General features: G+C 37.9%; 1 protein-coding gene across 1 annotated transcript in view; it reads right to left on the bottom strand.

Annotated features, from left to right (window-relative positions):
* Positions 1–21686, bottom strand: part of tenm2b (teneurin transmembrane protein 2b) — a 294981-nt gene that overhangs the window by 216299 nt on the left and 56996 nt on the right. Inside the window, exon 2 of the mRNA XM_077233547.1 lies at positions 16309–16560. Coding sequence (XP_077089662.1) covers positions 16309–16525 — 217 coding nt within the window. The 5' untranslated portion in view covers positions 16526–16560. The remainder of the gene's footprint in view (positions 1–16308; positions 16561–21686) is intronic.

The raw sequence follows: 21686 nt of genomic DNA, 5'->3' as shown, positions 1-21686 counted from the left end.
TAATGACTCACTATTACATTAGAGTGATGCAAAGCAGGAAACCACCAATCTTTAATAATAATTTCATAAGCAGCTAAAAACATTATGCTGAATGTGCATTGCATCCTACTACTCAGCAGGTTGGAGGAACATTTTGCAAGAACAACCTATTGAACATTTGTATTTTGCTCAAATAAGGGGGAAAAGCACAGTACACATCCACATAATATGATTGCACGAAACAATATTTAGTGAGGGTCGAGTTAACAGAATACAGGGCACACAAGGATTTAAATAGGAGCAGGAGATGTTGAGGGGTGGAGTCTCATTCTGCACCAAGACATACCTATACAGTGCATACCTGAAACGTAGTAACCAACGGCAATCGGGGCCAGCTCCACGTAAGCTGTAAGAACAACATGTCCCTCCATCATCTAATAACATCACCTGCAACACAATGCAAAAATTGCATTGTGCACAACAAACCTGCTCCATATAGCAGAAACTCTCTGGCTGTTTTTATGTGTGGAAAAGTCATGCGGAGCTCTCTGCCTCCCCGCTGTTGTGTGTCTATTCCAAAGGGAAAAATCTTCCAAGGTGTAAATTTGAGATAGTGTCTAACTAAACAGCCAGAAGGCATTCTAGAAAAAAAATATCCCAGAAGATATCCCAAAAAAACTCAGCCTCCTCCAGCGCCTTGTCTGTTTAGACACAATTTCCCCCTTTTGCTCATACACCCTGGACATTAAAGTGAATATCCTTTTTCACCAGGTGCTAAAATCAGAGAGAGTGGCAAGGTCATTTGTTGAGGGAGGGGTTACCATGGCAACATAGAATTTTTCGCATGCCGTCAGGTACAGTGAAGCATTTCGGAAAAATCTCTTTTCACTTCAATCATCTCTTTTCAGGCCTCAGACACGCCCTGATTGACAAAGAGTCCTGCTGTGATGGAGATGCAAATGTTAACATAGCCTGCTAAAACTGTGAGGTCCCATCAAAACATTCCAGGATACGAAAAACAAGATACATGCTGTTTCAAAACCCCAATGATTTGAAATGTTCACATCTTCCGAGCACAGAGCAAAGACGATGGTTTCTCAAGTCCAAAGTGTATGGTGAGAACTATCAGCACATATCAATTGTTCTTGCAGGGTGAACACATGTTTGCTGTGAATATTCAGATAATACAGGTAGATTTGGCTGAACATAATCTGCAGGTAAAAAAAGGCTAAAAAACGATGGATGGATGGATGGATGGATGGATGGATGGATTCTCATATCTTTTTATCTTAGACAGGTTTGTTAGACAGGTCAATCTTAGACAGGTCAATCTTAGACAGGTTAGTTAAATAGTTTGCCAGGACTTAGGTAAATGGAAAACCTACTTAAATAAGTTGTTCCACATTATTAAGCCATTCACAGTTCTCATGCAACTGGGGAGGAAGGTGGATCTTTCTGAAGATGAAAAGCATGAAATGGTGCAATGTCTTGCAAAAAACATGAAAACAACTAATATTTTGCTAAAAATGACCTGTCAAAAGATTTGTGAGTAACTTAGAGCACAGAAGAACCCAGTCAGATAAAGGCTTCCAAACACCACAGGACAGGCCTTAATGAAATGGAATAAGTAAGTAAAAGTAAGTAAGTAAATAAGTAAGTAAAAGTAAGTAAATAAGTAAGTAAAAGTAAGTAAATAAGTAAGTAAAAGTAAGTAAATAAGTAAGTAAAAGTAAGTAAATAAGTAAGTAAAAGTAAGTAAATAAGTAAGTAAATGTAAGTATAAGTAAGTAAATAAGTAAAAGTAAGTAAAAGTAAGTAAAAGTAAGTAAAAGTAAGTAAAAGTAAGTAAAAGTGAGTGAGTGAGTGAGTGAGTGAGTGAGTGAGTGAGTGAGTGAGTGAGTGAGTGAGTGAGTGAGTGAGTGAGTGAGTGAGTGAGTGAGTGAGTGAGTGAGTGAGTGAGTGAGTGAGTGAGTGAGTGAGTGAGTGAGTGAGTGAGTGAGTGAGTGAGAGAGAGAGAGAGAGAGAAAGAAAGAAAGAAAGGAATAAATTATTGTTGTACTGAATACCAGCATGTGTGGATGGGCCTTTTTTCATTTCCTGCTGGAGAAACAAATCCTCTCTCACAGAGAAGTCAGACATTCATGGTGTAAATGATGCTTTCTAAAAAGGCTAGAAGGCGGCTCAATGAAGCCTATATTACTTCATAAATGTCAGCCAATTTCAATATATCCTCCGACCTTTCTAAATTCCATCCCTTATGCTTTGGTTTTCGAGCATTATTGTCTATGTTGCACTTCTTTCTTTTTTGTGAAGCCAAGCAGTCACGCTTTCCATCTCCAGAGATCAATACCATCAGGGTACAGAGGATGCAGTCAGCATACCCTGAATAATGTCGGCCCGCCTGACTGCACTGTTGCAGAATATAGCTGCTGTAGAAAAGAGAGCTTCCTCCGATTCCTCTAGCCCCAGCGTGGGCCAGTTGGGTCATTTTGTTGTGTATTGCTCCGTGCTTGAGCTGACTGTCTAACGGCTGTTTTCTCGTCTGGGTCTCTTATTCATGAGAACTCCTCCGACTCGCTCTCTTCTTTAAGTGCCTGTGGTGACATCCGAGCATTGCATCCCTTTGCTATGCCACTTTTATTATTTATCCCTCTGCTTTCTTTTGTTTGCCTTTCATTCGCACAGCAACTGTTAAGACAGCAGCTGCTGTGTGTGTGAAATGCAGCATGTTCATCGCTGACAAGAGGAAAAATGTACAGGTATGTGTTCAACAAGCACTGGCATGGCATCAACTATGACAGAACAGGTGAGGCAGTATCTTAGTACTTGAAAGAGCTTGTTCCAGTGTTATTTTAGTATCATTGACATATGATAATAGTGTATGTATATATAAAAATATATATATATATATATACACATATATATATTTTTTTCAAGGTGCAAGCCTTGACAAATTTTGAAAAAAGTCAATCTCTGCGCAAACCTCAAAAACGCATCCCTGTAGTCCTTCTTTACAAAACAACGCTCAACAAACTACTTGTCTGGCCTGTAGAAAAGTATAATAAAGAATTATTTATCTCTTCCGCGTAGCCACGTGAACTGGAATTATCCCGACAACATATTAAAGTAAGAGCAGAGTGTGAAGGTTAAATAAGAGCATTTCAGAGCAATAGCACAGCTGTATGTAAAATATTGCAATCCACACAACATAATGGGAGACACTTCAGAGTTCAAAAGAGGGCAAATTGTTGGTGTACATCTCACTGGCTCATCTGTGACCAGGGCAGCAAGTCTTCGTGGTGTATCGAGAGCTCTAGTGGTGTATTGAGAGGTATGGTATCCAGGGTAATGTCAGCATGCCACAACGTAGGACGAACCACATCTAACAGTAACTGTCGAAGCAAGAGGAAGCTGTCTGGAAGGGTCCAGGTACTAACTCGAATTGTATCCAAAAAACATAAAACCACAGCTGCACAACTCACTGCAGAATTAAATGTGCACCGACTCTCCTGTTCCCACCAAAACTGTTCATCTGGAGCTCCACAGAGTCAATATTCATGGTTGGGCTGCAAAGCCAAAACTTTGGTCACTTGTGCCAATGCCAAATGTCGGTTTCATTGGTGCCAACAGTGCAAATCTTGGGCTGTGGACAATGTGAAACATGTATTGTTCTCTGATGAGTCCACCTTCACTGTCTTTCCCACATCCGTGGGAGTTATGGTGTGGAGAAGCCCTAAAGAGGCTTAACACAAGAACTGTCGCTGCACAGAGTGAAGCACGGGGGTGGATCAGGATCAGTGATGGTTTGGGCTGCAATATCATGGCATTACCTACTGTGCTTGATGGGCGCATCACTGCCAAGGACAACCGAACCATTCTGAGGGACCATGTGCACCTAATGGTTCAAACATTGTACCCTGAAGGGGGTGCTGCGGATCAGCATTATAATGCACCAATCCACACAGCAAGACTTGTGACAGAATGGTTTCATGAACATGAAAGTGAAGTTGAACATCTCCCATGGCCTACACAGTCAACAGATCGAAATATTTTTGAGTCACTTTGGGGTATTTTGGAGGAGCAAGTCAGAAAACATTTCCCTCCACCAGCATCACAAGAGGAATGGCTCAGAATCACTCTGGCCACTGTGAAGGAATTGTATCTGTAATTCCAAAGACAGACTGATGCTGTACTGGCCACAGAAGGAGACCCTACATATACTAATAAATTATTATTATAATTATGATTATTCCTATTACTATTATTATGTGGTCTAAAACCAATGGGTTCAGTTTCATTGTCCAAACCCTTTATGTATGTATTCAAGTATGTATGTATGAAAAGTAAAAAAAAAATATTTTTTTTTAAATCACCTTTCAGTTTTCACTTTTAGTAATTGTGTATATGTTTATGTTTGTCCTTTTAATCGTTTTTTAACGTCTTAATAGTATTCATTCATTTGTATTTATTAGTTTTAGCTATTCACCTTAAGCATCACCTTTAGATGCTTTGCATCAGGTTTGACTTTATTCCAAAGACAGGGGTCTCAAAGCTACCACATCATTAGTTTTAAAAAACTACAACTATAAACTAAAAAAAAGAAGAAAAAAAATGCATTTACATGCATGAAGATAATCGGGCTTTCAAGAGGCTTATTTTAGACAGGTTATAAAGCACAATTTTTTCTTCATAAAAGAGCCAATTTTGATAGCCAGGCTAATTTGCAAGGCTTATGAACCCCTGGATACTTGCATTAGAGCCCATTAGGGTCTGGAGGGGAGGCAGAAATTAGGGTTCACTCCACTAGCTTACCATTTTCCTTGTGCAACTGAGCCGACTTAAAAACTCCAGGTGCTGGGTGTCTAATAGGCTACCTTGAATGCAAGAGAACAGCAAAATGCCAATGTCCTTTTCTCTGGATATTTTTCTTTTCTTTCACTGAACAGCACATTTAGAACTTTTAATCCTCATAAGCTATAGAGGGAACTTAAAAAAAAAAAAAAAAAAAAAAAAATGCTCATTTCAAATATGACTTACTTTCGAGATTTGGGCAAACTTCTCCTTTAAATCTCCCCCCAGCTAAAAGAACATTTCTGAAACATGCCAGAAGGAAGAATAAAACTAATCATTATATATATATATATGTATATATATATAAAGGATTAGTTTTACTCTTCATTCTGGTATGTTTCAGAAATGTTTTACGTATGTATATATATATATATATATATATATATATATATATAAATATTAAACTCTAAACCACGGACAACACTGACCTTGGTGATAGTAAAGACCAATACTAAATCTCTGAAAGATGGGCTGAGAAGAGGTGAGACGCTCCCTGGCAGTGTGTTGCAGATCGAGCCCATGCTTCACACACTGTGAGGGGCAAGATAAATAGCAGGAATTTGAAACAAGAAAAAAATAGGAATTTTTCTAATCCCTATAGATTAGAAGATCAGTGTTGTGTCTTCTTTAAATGTAAATAAATAAATAAAGATTATCATAAGATCAGCATTCAAGGTTAACATCTATTACGTGGAAAGAGATAATCTACATCCACAGGGTATTCCAATCATTTCACTAAAAAAAGATAACCCTATAGCCAGTGTTGGGAAAGTTCACTTTCTACATGAACTAGTTCAAAGTTCACTAGTTCAGTTCATAGTTCATACTTCACAATTTTGAACTAAGTCCACGGTTCCAAAAAATGAACTAGTTCATAGTTCTTTTTTTCCATATGTTGCTGCGAGCTATTTTTTTTTTTAATTATTGCCACAGCCCATATACAACCACAGACAGCGGTTATTTTATTGGCGGGCAAAGTTTGCACAGAAATGTAATTTTTTTTCCCATCCTCACCGACCTTGTCTTAAAACTGATCATACGATACGACGCCTCCTTGCTGCTTTGTCGACTACATGCTGCTTTTTGTTTTGATGATGCATGCGGCGGCCGCGGTGCGACACTGGTGGCTTGTGTTGCCAGATTGGGTGTTTTTTTCACTACATATTAAGGCCTGTTCACGTGTGTTTTATCCGGGTTTTCGCCTGGAAGACTCTATAGAAATCTGGCACCCTATTGAACGAAGTTAAACTGAGAGAGCGTGCGTTCACAGACATCAGAATGAACCCGTACACAATAACGTTCATCAGGCAGTAATACAGTACGTTCAGTTCACGTTTGCCCAAAATATGAACAAGTTCATTAACTATCGTTCAATGAACACGTTCAGGCACAACACTGCCTATAGCAGTCAAAGAACATGTATTGTAAACATTTATTTAATTCGTACCGCATTGTTTCCATGTTGTGGCCAGGTTCAATAAATTCGAAAATTCATCTTTCCATAATTCATGTCTTTCCCAGGATTCAGTTTTCAGTTCTCTAAATCATTTGTGACTAATTGTTTGCCTTGCCATGAATGTAGCTCTAAAGGTCCAAACCAGCTAACAAAATTTCTGGGTCACACTTTAGATTAGGGTCCAATTCTCACTATTAACTAACTACGACTTTTGCCTCAAAAAACTTCTAATTACTGCTTATTAATAGTTAGTAAGGTAGTTGTTAATTTTAGGTACTGGATTGGAATTGGTTAAGGGATGTAGAATATGGTCATGCAGAATAAGGCATTAATATGTACTAATAAACAGCCAATATCCTAGTAATGCTAGTAAGCATGCTAGTAAGCAACTAGTTAATAGTGAGAATTGGACACCAAACTTAAGCTTGACCTATTTCTGTGTTCTCAGATTTAGAGAGCATCCATCTGTCTATTACCATTTCAGTCGTATCTGACTCTTGGTGATTCTATGGCCATCTTTTGCCATATGCAAGAGACTGTCAATGAATTTTCTTGGCAATGATTTTGCCAGTCTTTTCCAAAACCTCCCCATTACATTAATTAGGACTCAAACACACAAGCATTCACAACTACTGACAATTTAGCATCTCCAATTAAACCATACTGCATGTTTTTGGATTGTGGGAGAAACCGGACCTGCTGTTAGGCGACAGTGATACCCACTGAGCCACTGTGCACTGTGTTAGAGAGCATATGGCTGACTAAATAATATTTAAGATCTTACAGAATGGTACAGTATTACTCCTGCATTTAAAGTCATAATGTATTTAAATGGTAAATAGCTGTAATGTTTACACATTCAAACATGTCTCGTTTCTTGGGAACATTGTGGAATATAATCCAACAGACACATGCAGTGACGTGCGAACAACAAATTATGCTGTTATACAATGGTTACAAAAGATTCCGTCTGCGGAAAAGAAGAACAGACGAGTAGTTAAAACTATTTCTGTCAAATTAAATGTTGACATGATGTTTAAGTGCACCATTAAGTCCTCTTTTTTGCTCTTACAAGCTAAAGTGCAACCAGGCAAAAACAATTTTTGCCAGAACTCAGCAACAAGAGCAAAAATACGTAAAATGGTTTGGGTCAAATTCAATAAACTGCTAGACACAAATGCGCACAAGCACACACACAAGCACACACACAAGCACACACACAAACAAACACAAACAAACACGCGCACACGCACACGCACACACACGCACACACACGCACACACACACACACATCACTATCTACAGTGACAATTGCCCGGGAGTAACCGGAGGCTAGGCCCATTGCTCAAAAGCACAAAGGATTGCCTTTTGTGTGATTTGAACCAACAAAACCAGCTGAAGTTTCCAGATCTTTCATCATTTGGTCTGCAAGGTGCACTTACAATGTCATACATTAGTTCGATGCAGTTTTAAGTCAACATGAATTACTGTTCGCAATTTTTCTTTACATTGTGACGTATTTTGTGTGAAATGATTGTAGCCCGGCACTCGATTGAATGGTGTAAAGTGGGCATTAAGGTGTGACGAAATCCAGTCATTTCAAAAGGAACCCACACAATTCTGCGTGAGAGCAAAATATTTTCCCACTCAAATTTTGAAATGGGATAAAGTTTGTCACACAGATTCACCATGTTGACCAACACAAGGCAGTTTGGTTCAAATGTGCAACAACAATACATTGTTGTGATTTTCCACATCACAACAATAGATAATAGATCTTTTTAACCAAAATTTTGTAAAATAATCTATTTTACAGTATACACCAGATTGGAGCCTAAATGAATGCTACAACTGTGCCAGGCTTTTGGTTAACCATATCTAATAGCCCACGTCCCAATTAAACGACTTAAGTAAAAAAGCAAATTTGCTTAAATTCAAAGAAAGATCAAGTTATTACATTTCCATAAAAAAAAATACAAAGAGAAACATATTTGCTTCAAATTAACATTTTAAACTGCACGGTTGAATCATTCAGAATAAATGTTGACATAATTCTACCAAAGATTGCATTGCATTGACCATAGAGAGAGTGAGAGAGTAAAGAGGAAGAGAATAAATAAGAAAGAAAGATGAAATGGCATCACAGAATGGAAGGTAGAGAAAGAAGTATGCTCATGTAGTAAATGCAATATTGTACTCAAGGTCAACATCTCCACATGGAAAAACCACCGCAGACATCAAAAGCTATTGTATGCCAATGAGACAGTTCTGTTTAGGTGTTTGTACACCAGCTAACACATTTTCACCATTCCCAGTGCATTCTCATTCTTATTCCACTTGAGCGCTCCCATCAATATTACATCTCAAGCACTGCCCATTACACACCACTCTCTAGCAGAGCCCTAATGTTCCTCTTCAACATGGAAATGATCTCTAATTGAGATGGAGACTCACCTGGACCCCCACAATATTTCAAAGTTCCTCTAAGAGGCGGTGGGTGTTGGAATACGTTGGATCGGCATTAAAACATAACCTGTTTTTCATTGACAGTTAAAGACCATGAGTGCTGCTATACTATCGCAAGCTCCCTCTGTCGGCTTTGATGGCCGCCGGCTGTAATATGGATGAAAATCCTATCAAGAGCTTGTTAAACTACCTACTCTTACACCAAACAAATCGAAAGCCTGAAAGTGATGCAGTCACAATGGTATTGATCTTGAGCGACGAGTCCATATGATGCAGATCTAAAATTAGCCATCATGTGGGAGAGCAAATTTCTAAAAGGAAAAGTACAAACTAGATATTCCTTTTAGTATAGTGAGCTTTAGGCATTGCAGTTTACACCAAGAATTAAAGGAATAGTTTGCCAAACATTTAAAATTGTCACTATTTAATCAACCTCATGTCAGTCCAACCCTGTACATGGAAAATAAAGATTTTTTTTTTAAAGTAGCTTAATGTAGCTCTTACATCTATGTAGCAAATAAAGCTAATTTTAATTTAATTAAGTTAAATTGGAGCTAATCAAGCAAAAAAAAAGAAAAGAAAAAAAGAATCATAAAAGTACTACAATTGCAAGTTTTTTTAAAGCCACATTGTCAACATCTCTGCCTGTGTTCCCCTTGCCTTGTGTTTACTTTTATGTTGCTTCCTGTTCTTTGCCATGTTTTGTAGTTCTTTGTAGTTTTTCTAGTTGATTAGTTCTGTGATCATTCCCAGGTGTGTCTTTTTTGCCCATTACATCTCTAGTATTTATACCGCAGAGTTTCTTGAGTTCTTGGTCGAGTCTTGTCCTACATGGCTGTATGTTTTAGTGTGCTCATTCTATCTCTGTGTTGTATTGTTATTATGTTTATTCTGTCATTAAGCTAATAATTAATAATATCATTATTGTATATAATAATATAATGTAATAAATAATATTTGTTATGAATATGAAAATTAACTATGCATGCTTAAAGGGATAGTACACCCAAAAATGAAAATTCTGTCAGTAATTACTCACCCTCATGTTGTTCCAACCCCGTAAGACTTTCATTCATCTTTGAAACTGTCATTCATCTTTGCTGCTAGGTAATTTCATTCTGCCGGCCCAGAAAAGCTAGTAAAAACATCGTTAAAATAGTCCAAGTGACTACAGTGGCTCAACCTTTAGTTTATCAAGTGACGAGAATACTTTTTGTGCACGAAAAAACCCTAAAAATAACAACTTTATTCGACTATTCATTTTCTTCCGTGAGTTCACGAGAGCATCACGACGCATGCGCGAGAACTGAGAAGATGACGCTCACAATCATTTGATGGGAAAGTGTGAAAGGTAAGCCATTCATTTTGCGGCATTGGTAAGGCACTTTTATGTTTCCTCGTTGGTTTCTCACGATTCGGACATCCAGGAAATGCACACTTAAGAACAATTTTGAACAATTTTAAACACTACATCGAGACCCATCGACGTCATCTTCTCAGTTCTCGCGCATGCGTCGTTGTGACGCTCTCATGAAGTCAGAGGCCCACAAAGAAGACAATTTATAGTTGAATAAAGTCGTTATTTGTGGGGTTTTTTGCACACAAAAAAATAAAGGTTGAGCCACTGTAGTCACTTGGACTATTTTAACGATGTGTTTACTAACTTTTCTGGGCCGGCAGAATGAAATTACCTAGCAGCCTATGAAGGAGTGAGCGGGCTCTCAGATTTCATCAAAAATATCTTAATTTGTGTTTCAAAGATGAATGAAAGTCTTACGGGGTTGGAACAACATGAGGGTGAGTAAATACTGACAGCATTTTCATTTTCAAGTGAAATGGTTATTTAGAAACAAAACTGTCATTAAAATTCTGGTCACATTTATTTTACTGTGATATTGTTACAGTGCAATTACACAAATAAGTAGGCTTGGGTATAGAGTATCGATTGGAACCGGGACTAGCTTTGCGATTTTCCCCGTATCGTTCAAAAGTTTAAATTTCGATTCCTAGTTTCGATTCACAGTCCGCCGACCGAAAGAAGAAACCGCTGAACACCAACAAAGAAGCGTCCACTGGAAGTGTTGGCATAACCGAGCGAAGCAACTCGAGGGTCATCCTAATGCTGCTAATAGCGCGTCAAATTCGCGCCTACCGCACGCTTACCACGTCTAGTTATACGCTTGAACACTTTGAATCCATTTGCGAGTCAAGAGCGAAATTGACGCACGTTAAAACGGAGTATTCGCGTCTATATAAACATAGACATTATAAACTGAAAAGCGGGCCTGTCCCCATTCGCCCCGCAGGAATTTTTTACACGCGTAACGCGTCTTTGCATTAAAATCACTCGCGCCAGAAGCTCTATTCACGTCTGGTGTGAACGCAGCATCAACCAAGGCATGGATATGTTCCAAAAGTGCTCTCGACGCCGTTCGGAGCACAGGTTATTTCGCTGGTTGCTCTCTCCTCGCCAGATGATGAAGGTTTTACAAGTTGTTTCTTATTGTTTATTTGCTATTCTGCACTAGGTTAGCCCATCAGTGGGAGCACGGTAACATGTTTAAGTACCTGCAGCATCATACACTCATGTGTAAATGTGTTTTCATGAGGTTTTCAAAAATAAAGCTCTCTTGAGGAAAGTGTACCCCTGTGAAAATATATTCATAATTTATAATATTTATATTCAAGTTCATAGATTTGATATTTATATTGTAGTTGAAAACAACCCTGTGAGAAATTCATAGTAAAGTTCATAAAAAGTACATAGAATAAAAATTGATGGAGAAGGTTAGACTATTTCCTTCAGAAAGATCGTTGGTTAGCTAGCTCATTTAAAATATCCTAAACTTTTTTGACCCTGCCTCTTAAAAGAATCGGAATCGAGAATCGTTAGGAACCGGAATCCAAACAAGGAATCGAAATCGGAATCGTTCAAATTCAAACGATACCCAACCCTACAAATAATTACGGAGTAATTTTAATTTAACATGTACTTACTACAGAATTAGGGTTAACCATAGTAAATACATGTATCACGTCGAACAGCACATTCAAATAAAGTGTTATCAAAATTCTGCATATCAATTATCAAAGATAAAAAAAATAATCGCCATCGTACCATCCATTAAAAGACAATGTTGTTGAATGACAGGCTGATCTGATGTGTGCAGTCATGAGATTCAGTTGACTAAATCTAATCAGAAGTGGTCGCCAGCGATGCATCTGCCACATGAAATGTCCATACCTAGTATAAACAGTAATCCCTCTAGTCTGATCACTTCTGATAGGATCATCTGAGCTGGATATTAATCTCAGGGGGAAGCAGGAGATTGATATAGTTGCTGCTTTCCTCCAAATGTACTTTCCTCCATCATCATCTCTCCCACTGCCCAGTTCACCCACATTACCCGTATACTGTGATCTCAATGTTCTGCTATGTTAGGAGCAGCTCTGCTTAGTAAGGGCTCGGATGGAGGACGATAAGCACATGCTACCAGATGTTGTGCTGGAAAAAAGTGCACTAAAGGGACCATAAGGGGGTTCTGGGCTGCCTGAGAGGCAGAGCACTCCTTACCGCAAATGTCCATAACGAGTGCTCCCGTACTTCCGAAGATCCCTTGCCATATGGCCTTTACTGAGGCAAAGCTGCCTGCAGAGCCCTGTACATCTAATACAGCCCTGGACCACCAGCTTGAAGCGTCCTACAACCAAAAACTCCTCCCTAAGCCGTATGAGCATATCCATGGCGAGTTTGTTCAGATGTAATGTGGAGCAGACTACAGCTGGCATGTAAAAAATAAATAAATAAATGTGGACCAGAAACCTCAGGCTACTGAAAGCTAGAGACTGCTAGTCCTGGTTCTGCGTCTATCATTTTCTCTCTCTATGTCTCAGTCTGTCCGATCCACTCTGAAGATGAGGCAGCAGTGTGTAGCTCGGTCTCACTGGTTTGGGCTATTTTTACAGCACACAGTGAAGGAGAAAAGTGACGACAAGGTCACCTCTTGCTTTAGGTAGATGAAACTTTGCTATAATGAGATGTGGGCACTGCTAGTGGGGCATATCTCATCTCAGACTATTAAAAGATTCTCTGTTTCATGCAATCTTTGAACTACACCTGAGCCAGCACAGAATGATAGGCAGTATCCCTCTCCTGGACATTCCCGTATCAAAACCTGACAAAAAAAAAAAAAAAAAACCTTTAGGCTGTATTGTGAGTTTGGCTGAGTCTCCACAGAAATAAAAAACAACCGCATGTTGATTCTGGAAGCAATCCGGACTGAGAGTGGAAACCCCCAAATATAATCAAGAGTAATAATAAAGGTTAATAGATGAATAACATGAGTTTGTTTTATTCAACATCAAGACTTCGCCTTATTCTTAGTGTGACCAGTTGATTTTTATATTTTATCATTTATTTTTATTAGAAAAACCTAATTTTTTCTAAAGAACAACACTTGAAATAGATTTTTTTAAACAATGTCTTGACTGTGTAAATGCCATTCACAAAAATACAATGACAGACACAAACTTGTAATACAAATGTATACTTCTTCTAACATTCAAATTCGCAGTAGAGCCTCAAATTGGCACTTGTAACTTCTCAAATCTGACACTGCAAGTTCAAATTTCGCTCCGTGACTTTTGCTACTCTTTTCGCGATATATTAGGTGCAAAACTGACTTGTGCACTTGGCTGCAACACAGTGGCGGCGAGAGAAGGGGGGCGGGAGCGGGGGTGTTCAAAGGAGCCGTTTTATTGGTTGGCGCCTCGCCAATGAAATAGTACTTCTGTTATTTGTGAAGATGTCACGAAACCCGTTTGTGATGGACTGATATTAAAAGTAATAAATGATATTATCATTTAAAATCAATTATCATTGATATTAACTCACTTAACAACACCGTACTAATTAAGCATTGCCTTGTAGGCTACAGAAAAGCCAATGAGCCCAGAATATGACGAAAGAAAGCAAATATGTGTTTAGTGCAAATAAACCTGCAGCCTGCAGTTTTATTAATAATAACAAATTGTGTGTTTTTTAATTTTTATAACTGTTGGTCCATTAAGCCTCATGAAGCGTTTTCTTGGTTTTCTATGGGAGGGAAATGCTTAACGTACAATTAAACGCGTTGCGTTCATATTATGTGCAAATTACTTTTCTATGCTTTTTTAGTAGGAATGGTGTTTCCTGATTTTGGCCTTTTCATACCTTTCATATTGTCTTAAATGCATTGTGTTCATATTCTGTGTTGATCTGCTTTTCTGTACATAGTAGCCTATGCATTATTAGTATGGTGTTGTTTACTGAGTTTGATAATATCATTTATTTACATATCAGTCTAACGCATTAAGCCATGTTAGCATTTCAGATCTTTATTTTTTTAATGCAACAATAAATATACAAAGATTTGTACATGCACCTCACAACAACACCTTTAGCGTTTCAGATCATATTCAGATCGTCCCCGAGAAGCGGGTTTCGTGACATCATCACAACAGAAGTCCCATTTCTGAAGTTTTGCATCTAATAAATCGCGAAAAGATTAGCAAAAGTCAAGGCGCGAGATTTGAAATTGCAGTGACAGATTTGAGAAGTTGCAAGTGCCTACTTGAGGTTGTACTGCGAGTGTGAATGTAAGAATACTTGCAAATATATGTTACAAGTTAGTGTCTGTCATTGAATTTTTGTAAATGGCATTTTAGAAATTTTTGACTGCTTGTCTGCAGCTTCAAATTCAGAATACAGGTTTGTGACTATTGTCTGCGAGTGCAAATCTTAGCATTCAAGTTCAGATTTTTATTTTACAAGTTTTCACATTGAAGCTGTGAGTGTACATTTTAGCGTACAAGTATGAATATTTATTGTACAAGTTCTCTCTCTCAAGTTCACAATGTGAACTTGTAATTCACATCTACGTGTTCTCGAGTTTTGCTACCAATTTATATAACTAAACCCCTGGTCAGAGCCTGACTCCACCCACTGGCAATATTTGAAAAATGCTGGAAAAGTGGGCAGAGCGGAGGCGGGGGCGGGGTAAAACTTTAATGATAGGTGTGATTAGGATTCATTGACAGAACTATATATATATATATATAAACAGTATTTTGACTAGATGAAAATAGTAAAGTTAGTTAATATACTGAAAGGATGAAGTTTCCAGATCGAACACTGCAGCTCGGCTCTATTATCTCTTTATCTGATATTGACAAACCTGGTTTAAGGTGTGTTTGTAAGGACATCTTTCAACATGGCTCAAATTTTTGAAACTTCATGTTTACAATAAATTAAGGTCAGTTGGTCGAAGCGTAATTATAACCGGTTAACACTTCATAGCAAAATCAATTTGAGCAAAACAAAACCTGGCAGCACAATTTTCAATGATTAAAAAAATCTATTTTTTTCCTCCCAACTGCTAGATTGAGTTCTTGGATGAACTGACCCTAACAGGCAAATTAAGTCATGGCTAAATACCAGCCAGAACACAACTTCTGTCAGAAAGAAGAAATTCCCGGTTGTGATTAAAATGAAGACAAAACAGATTGAAAGTGCTCAATATTCACATGGCAATCATGAAATCCCTCCTGATATAAATGGCCTTGATGTAAAAATGAAATGGCATATAATTTAATATGGTAATAATAACAATCAAATTACATAGATGAAGGGTCGATCCGTGTAATTTCAAGGACCAAAAAAATAAGGAACACGGGAACAAGGAATATTTTAGGAACTATTGTATTCAGGTTAATTTAGTGATCTAAAATAAATCCTTTAATTTATATAGTTAATTTATCCTAAATTAGTATATTAAGTGAGTTTTCCCCCTTTATTCAGAATCACTCTGCTCCAATCCAGTTTGTATACCAGGTCAATGTCACTTGCATGAAAGGAACAATAGCTTTCAACAAATATTTGTCTTGAAACTTTAGCATACTTCAGTGCACACAGATCAAAAGTTTCAATAGCTGCAAATTAAAACTTACCACAGAAAATCTTCTCTGTTTTTATTATAAGGGGATTATGTGGTTTAAAATGGATAACATTCAACCATGATGGCATTTGTGTTAAAGCCCCAACTAATGAGAAAACTGTGACCTAAAGACTGCTGTATCCAACATGCACTTAAGAATTGCACATACTACATAGTCCTCTATTTGCTTTAAACCTGTATTTGTTATATTGGATGAAAATGAAAAGACAAACAAAAACATAAAACAAATAAAATTAATACAAATTGAGATCCAGTCATTTTAATAGGAATCCATGCTATCGGGAATTTGGCATGAGGGCGAAAGATTTCCCTTAACACATTTCACAACGGGTCAAGTTGGTCACAGGAATTCTTCGCGTTGACCAACAGAAAGCTCTTTGGTTTAAAAGTGACTTCTGTGTGACCCGATCTCTACACTACTGAAAATAGACAACAGACATTGTTTTTGCTTGCAAAATTTGGTCGAAATGTAGCTAATGTGATGGACCTGTAGTATAGCTGCCATATTATTTACCATTATGATTTATTTCATTAATATATTAATTACAGTAACTATCTTACCTTGTCTGACATACTCTTCTGTCTGCAACTCCGCAACACATCCTCCATAGCGCAAGTGTCCGTCCTGCTGGTAGGCCTTCAGCCTCTTGCTGGAGCTGTATGATTTCTGAGACACTACATGGCAGTTCTCATTGTCCAGAGAGCATGTGGCGTAGTGCAGATCCTTTCGGCACGGACCCCGTGTCAGAGAGCGCTGCTGTCTGTCCTTCAAATCCATCACCGCAGAAGCTGACGGACAATTATGTCAATTACCTGCTGAAGGAGACACGTGTGTTGTGGGTTTAGATTTATTTTAGGGGAGAAAAAAGCAAACAAAAAAACAACTACAACAACATCATCACACTTGGCTTTGCAATGTGCACTTATGCTGCCTTCACTTGCTATCGGAAATGTCCTACTTCTGAAGTTGTGATTACAAGCTTGTGGCATTCAATTGCTTTGTTGTCGGAAACAACAATCATGGTTTATTCTTGCCACAAGGTTCATTCTTGCTGTTACGATGTAGGCAGGAATGAAGCAGAGAGTGAATCAAAATGCAAGCATTTTAATAATCCAACAAACAGGTAATCCAGGGTAAACTCAGAACTAGGAACAAGGTACTCGGACTACAAGCAACATTAAACAACAACCGACAGCAAACAACTGAAACACAGGGGTTTAAATACACAGACAAACAAGCTAAACAAGATAACAAGGGGGGCGTGGTTAATAAGAGACACCTGGGGAGACTAATAAACATAGACGAGGAACACCTGTGGACACTGAGCAACAACATAACAAAAGACAAGACACATGGCAGGCTCACATGACAAACAGGGAATCACGTGATATACAAGACAACAAAAAGGAACAAAACCCAAAACCCACACCGTGACACTTGCCTATTTACTGGGGAAATTATTATTAAAGCCAATATGATATTTAGCGTCCCATTCATTGACGACAATATACACATTCACAGCGTTATCTAGATATAGATAATTCTGGAATTTCAGTCTATTTTTTGCAGTGTATACAACATAAAATGTATTACTAATGCTAACGTATTTAGCAGATTAGAGATGGGTGATTATTAAAGTTCATTTTTTGCTATGATATAAGCAATCAAGCAGTTGAGATTTTATAGCGTAACGTTTTGTGTGAGTGTACTGTACTGTATGTATGCGAATAAAGTTTGATACACTTATATAACCAATTTTATATAGAGAGTTGTATATATTGTTACATTTTGCAATGAAATAAATCAGGCAATTGAGATTTGCTATATAGTATATATTGCTTTGCTTGAGTGTATTATATGCAAATAATGTTGGATATAATATATATACACTTTATACATAGAACTGTGCGATAATACAGTATACAATTTTGCAATGTTATAAATAATCACACAGCAGAGACTTGCAATATAGTACACACTACATTGTTTTTTACGTGAGTAGTACTGTATACTGTAATTATTCACTTAAATTGATATATCCTCTGCATTATCATTCTAAAGCATTTTGATAGCAGTAATTTTCCCAAATATGTTTACATCCCCAAGACAACATGGCAAAAATGCAAAAAATGTCTGCACTCTAAAAATATTTTATCGTAGAGTAAAACGCTAAAAGTAAAAAAATATTTTATTGTATATTTTTAGAGTGCAGACCTTTTTTGCATTTTGGAATTGATACATAGCTCTTAGCACCTAATTAGCTGGGAGAGCGCAGTGAGTGTTATGATTCAAGACAACATGATGATTCCATGATTTTCCTTTAAAATTGCACTTTTGAAAAGCTTCAATAGAGTGATGCACAAATGCAAAATATGTCTATCTGTACCTGTTAAAACCAACAGTTGCTTCTCTATTGGCAAATTCCCAAGAAACAGATATAGGCTACCGAATGCCTCACTATCAGCTGTAGATCAAGCCGATAACCTGTGAAAACTCTGTAAGCAGATCAACCATTTATGTCATATTGCAGGTGAAATGCATATCCTAAACATCACAACAATATACCAAGCCTCCCAAACAGAATGTGCTATCTTCAGCTCGAGACCGACGTATCCTCATGATGTCTTGCTATCAGGTAGAGACAGAGAGACTCTATCACACCCTCCCACTCTACATCTGTGTTGGTGTGCTGAGATAGCGAGGCATGGGAGCCACCGGAGGATCCAATCAAAACATTGAATCTCTGGCAGAAACCCTGTTGTTTAGCATATCATTTAGTCATGAAAAATACCACTTCAAATGTTACATACGTGAAAAACAAAGGCAATGAAAGAGATACTACACCTCTGGAAATTACCATCTGGTCTTTTAGGACACATTACTCCCCTAAAAAACTGTACAGCAAGGCCTATATTTTCACTTCAATCTATTAAATTTGAGCCAAGGGAGACATTGCTTTTATTTCCCCAAAAGGATTAATAAAGTACCGTCCTACGCTATACCATCCACTTACTGGAAATTACCACTTGGTTTCGCTTACAATATAGTTGAAGTTGGCAGAGAACTACTACAAGTTGAATGAATTATTTTACATGAGTATGTGAATGAAGAGGTGAACTACTTTTGGCCAATTTTATCTGACTTCATCCATCCAGAATCACATTCAGCAAGTGCACTCTCCGAAAAAAAGGTACAAAAGATGTCACTGTGGCGGTACCTTTTCAAAATGTACACCTTTGTACCTTAAGAGCGCATATTAGTCCCTCAAATGGTAAATGGTAAATGGACTGCATTTATATAGCGCTTTCACAGACCGAATGGCCACCAAAGCGCTTTACATATTTGCCTCACATTCACCCATTCATACACACATTCATACACCGATGGCGGTGTCAGCCATGCAAGGCGCCACCCAGCTCGTCGGGAGCAGTTGGGGTTAGGTGTCTTGCTCATGGACACCTCGACACTTGGTCAGGTGGAACCGGGGATTGAACCACCAACCTTTCGGTTTGTAGACAACCTACATGAACCACTGAGCCACTGCCGCCCCTCAAAGGTACATATTGGTACCAAAAGTGTACACATTAATACCTAAATGGTACATATTAGAACCCTTTTGAAGGGTACTGTCCCAGTGACAGCTTTTGTACTTATTTTTCTGAGATTGTGTTCTTAACTTTGTCTTATGACCTTAAAGATCCTGAATGATAGTGCCACACACAATATAAAATTATAGAAGTAGAAAAATATTTATTACCATAAAATTTTTATAAATAGTATATATAAATACACACTACTATTCAAAATGAAGGGGTTGTTAATTTTTTTGTAATTTTGAAAGTCTCTTATAATCACCAAAGTTGCATTTTTTGATCCAAAATACAGTAATATTATGAAAAATAATTTAGCCATTACTCAAGTCAGTGTCACTTGATCCTTAAGAAATTATTCTAATATGCTGATTTGCTGCTCAAGAAACATTTATTATTATTTTTATTATTATTATCAATGTTGAAAACAGTTTTTCGGCTTGATATTCTTGTGGAAACCGGGTTTTTTTCCCCGATATTCTTTGATGAATAGAAAGTTCATAAGCACTTATTTCAAATAGAAATTGTTTATAACATTATCATTGTCTTTATTGTCACCCTTGTCACCCAATTTAATGCACCCTTGCTGAATAAAATTATTAATTTCTTTTAAAAAAATCGTACTGACCTTATACTTTTAAACGGTAGTATATACAGTTCATATATAAACACAGAAAATATCAAATCTGCATTTGTGCCAGACTTTTGCTACCATAAGCATTAGACAGTTAACTTCAGGTGCATATGACTGGACAATTTGACCCTAAAAAAGAAAAGGAAAAAAAAGTTTGATAAAAAGGTTGTTTGGTTTAACATTAAACCAACAATGCTAAAACACACATTTGAAACTTCAAAGAGAAATCAATTTCCGAGCAAGGCAGCAGGAAACAGCTGTGTAATTGTTCAGGTTGGACAGGGCACTGCGCTGTCAATATGTTCAATGAAGAACGTGAATACATATGGGGAGGCACTCAAGTTATGTTTATTGATTGACAATTGGTATTTACATTAATAAATGTTTCATTGGCAGGAGGGACGTGCAGGCAATGTAAATCTTTTGTTAAGTGGAACAATCGGAATGACAGATACACATTAGTTTCATAATGTAGACTTTCAAAATAAATATGTGTTTGAGGTCACCCTTACCATTAATCTGGCCTTTGATAAAGGAACATGAAAATAGAGAGTTTACAAAGTGTAGACATTGGCTTAATCATGTGCATTACAGACATGGTTGTGATGTCACAAAAAGGTGTAGACTTGGTGTCAGTGATATTCGGCCATTTGTACATTTAGTTTCATTATCGTGGACTTTTAGTTTGCTTATAATTATTTCCTGTTGTCTTTGTTCATGTGTCCCGCTACCATGTGTTGCTATGGATATTCATTTGATTAAGTCTTTTAGCTTGTTATCTGTGTATATTTAAGCTCCTTTTTTCTGTGCCTTGATTGTCGGTTATTGTTTGTGCTAGTGTTTGAACTAGAACACACTGTGACGCTACCTGTGGACTAGCAGAGTTTGTTTTATTAAAATACCTTTATTTTCTAAATCTTCTTCATCTCTTCATCATCTGAGGACTTTATAAACAGAAAATAAGTGACAGAATAACCGATCACAAAATAGATTTAGCAGAGCGGTTTACTGCTTTTGCCCAGATTGGCCTCACTTGAATGGACTACACTCCTTACATTTCTGCCATCTAGGTGTGCGTTCTCATTATGATGATGAGACACTCAAGTCTCTGTATGGGATCTGGGCAAATAACTACCATTAAGTAGACGTCCCAGACAAGCAAAGACTCTGCTGGAGGGACGTGATTTTTCAATGTCTGGAGAGAGTCTAACCCCGATACATACCGGACCCAGAGCCGGGTGGGTGATGGAGCAGTGGATAAGACACATGCCTTTGGTGTGAGAGACCTGGGTTCGAATCCACTGTGAGACACCAATATGTCCCTGAGCAAGACACTTAACCCCTAGTTGCTCCAGAGGCGTGCGACCTCTGACATATATAGCAATTGTAAATCGCTTTGGATAAAAGCGTCAGCTAAATGAATGAATAAAAAATGGAACAGAGCCCAACCAACACGGAGCGGCTGCTGGAGCTCCCAGCTGATGGAGCCGCCAGCGCCAGGATATGCGAATGAGCCCAACATCGCCCCAGAGCCTGTATCCCACAAGTGTGCCCAGGCGTGCGAGCCGCCATTTCGACCACAGTGGAGGGTGTGTAGGTGAAATTCAAAGGAATGTAGAAATTCCTCAGCCACAACCTCGCAGCAGTGAGTGACTACCTCTTCTAGTACCAGCCCAGTCTTCACTTTCTCATGTCTGCCCCACTGTCTGTTCAC

This window comes from Siphateles boraxobius, unplaced genomic scaffold (genome assembly GCF_051911475.1).
Source record: "Siphateles boraxobius isolate OS27281-9 unplaced genomic scaffold, OSU_SipBor_1 18, whole genome shotgun sequence".
In the NCBI taxonomy this organism is placed as follows: Eukaryota; Metazoa; Chordata; class Actinopteri; order Cypriniformes; family Leuciscidae; genus Siphateles; species Siphateles boraxobius.
The sequence above is the reverse complement of the archived record's forward strand: the minus strand, read 5'-3'. Positions and strand labels throughout refer to the sequence as shown.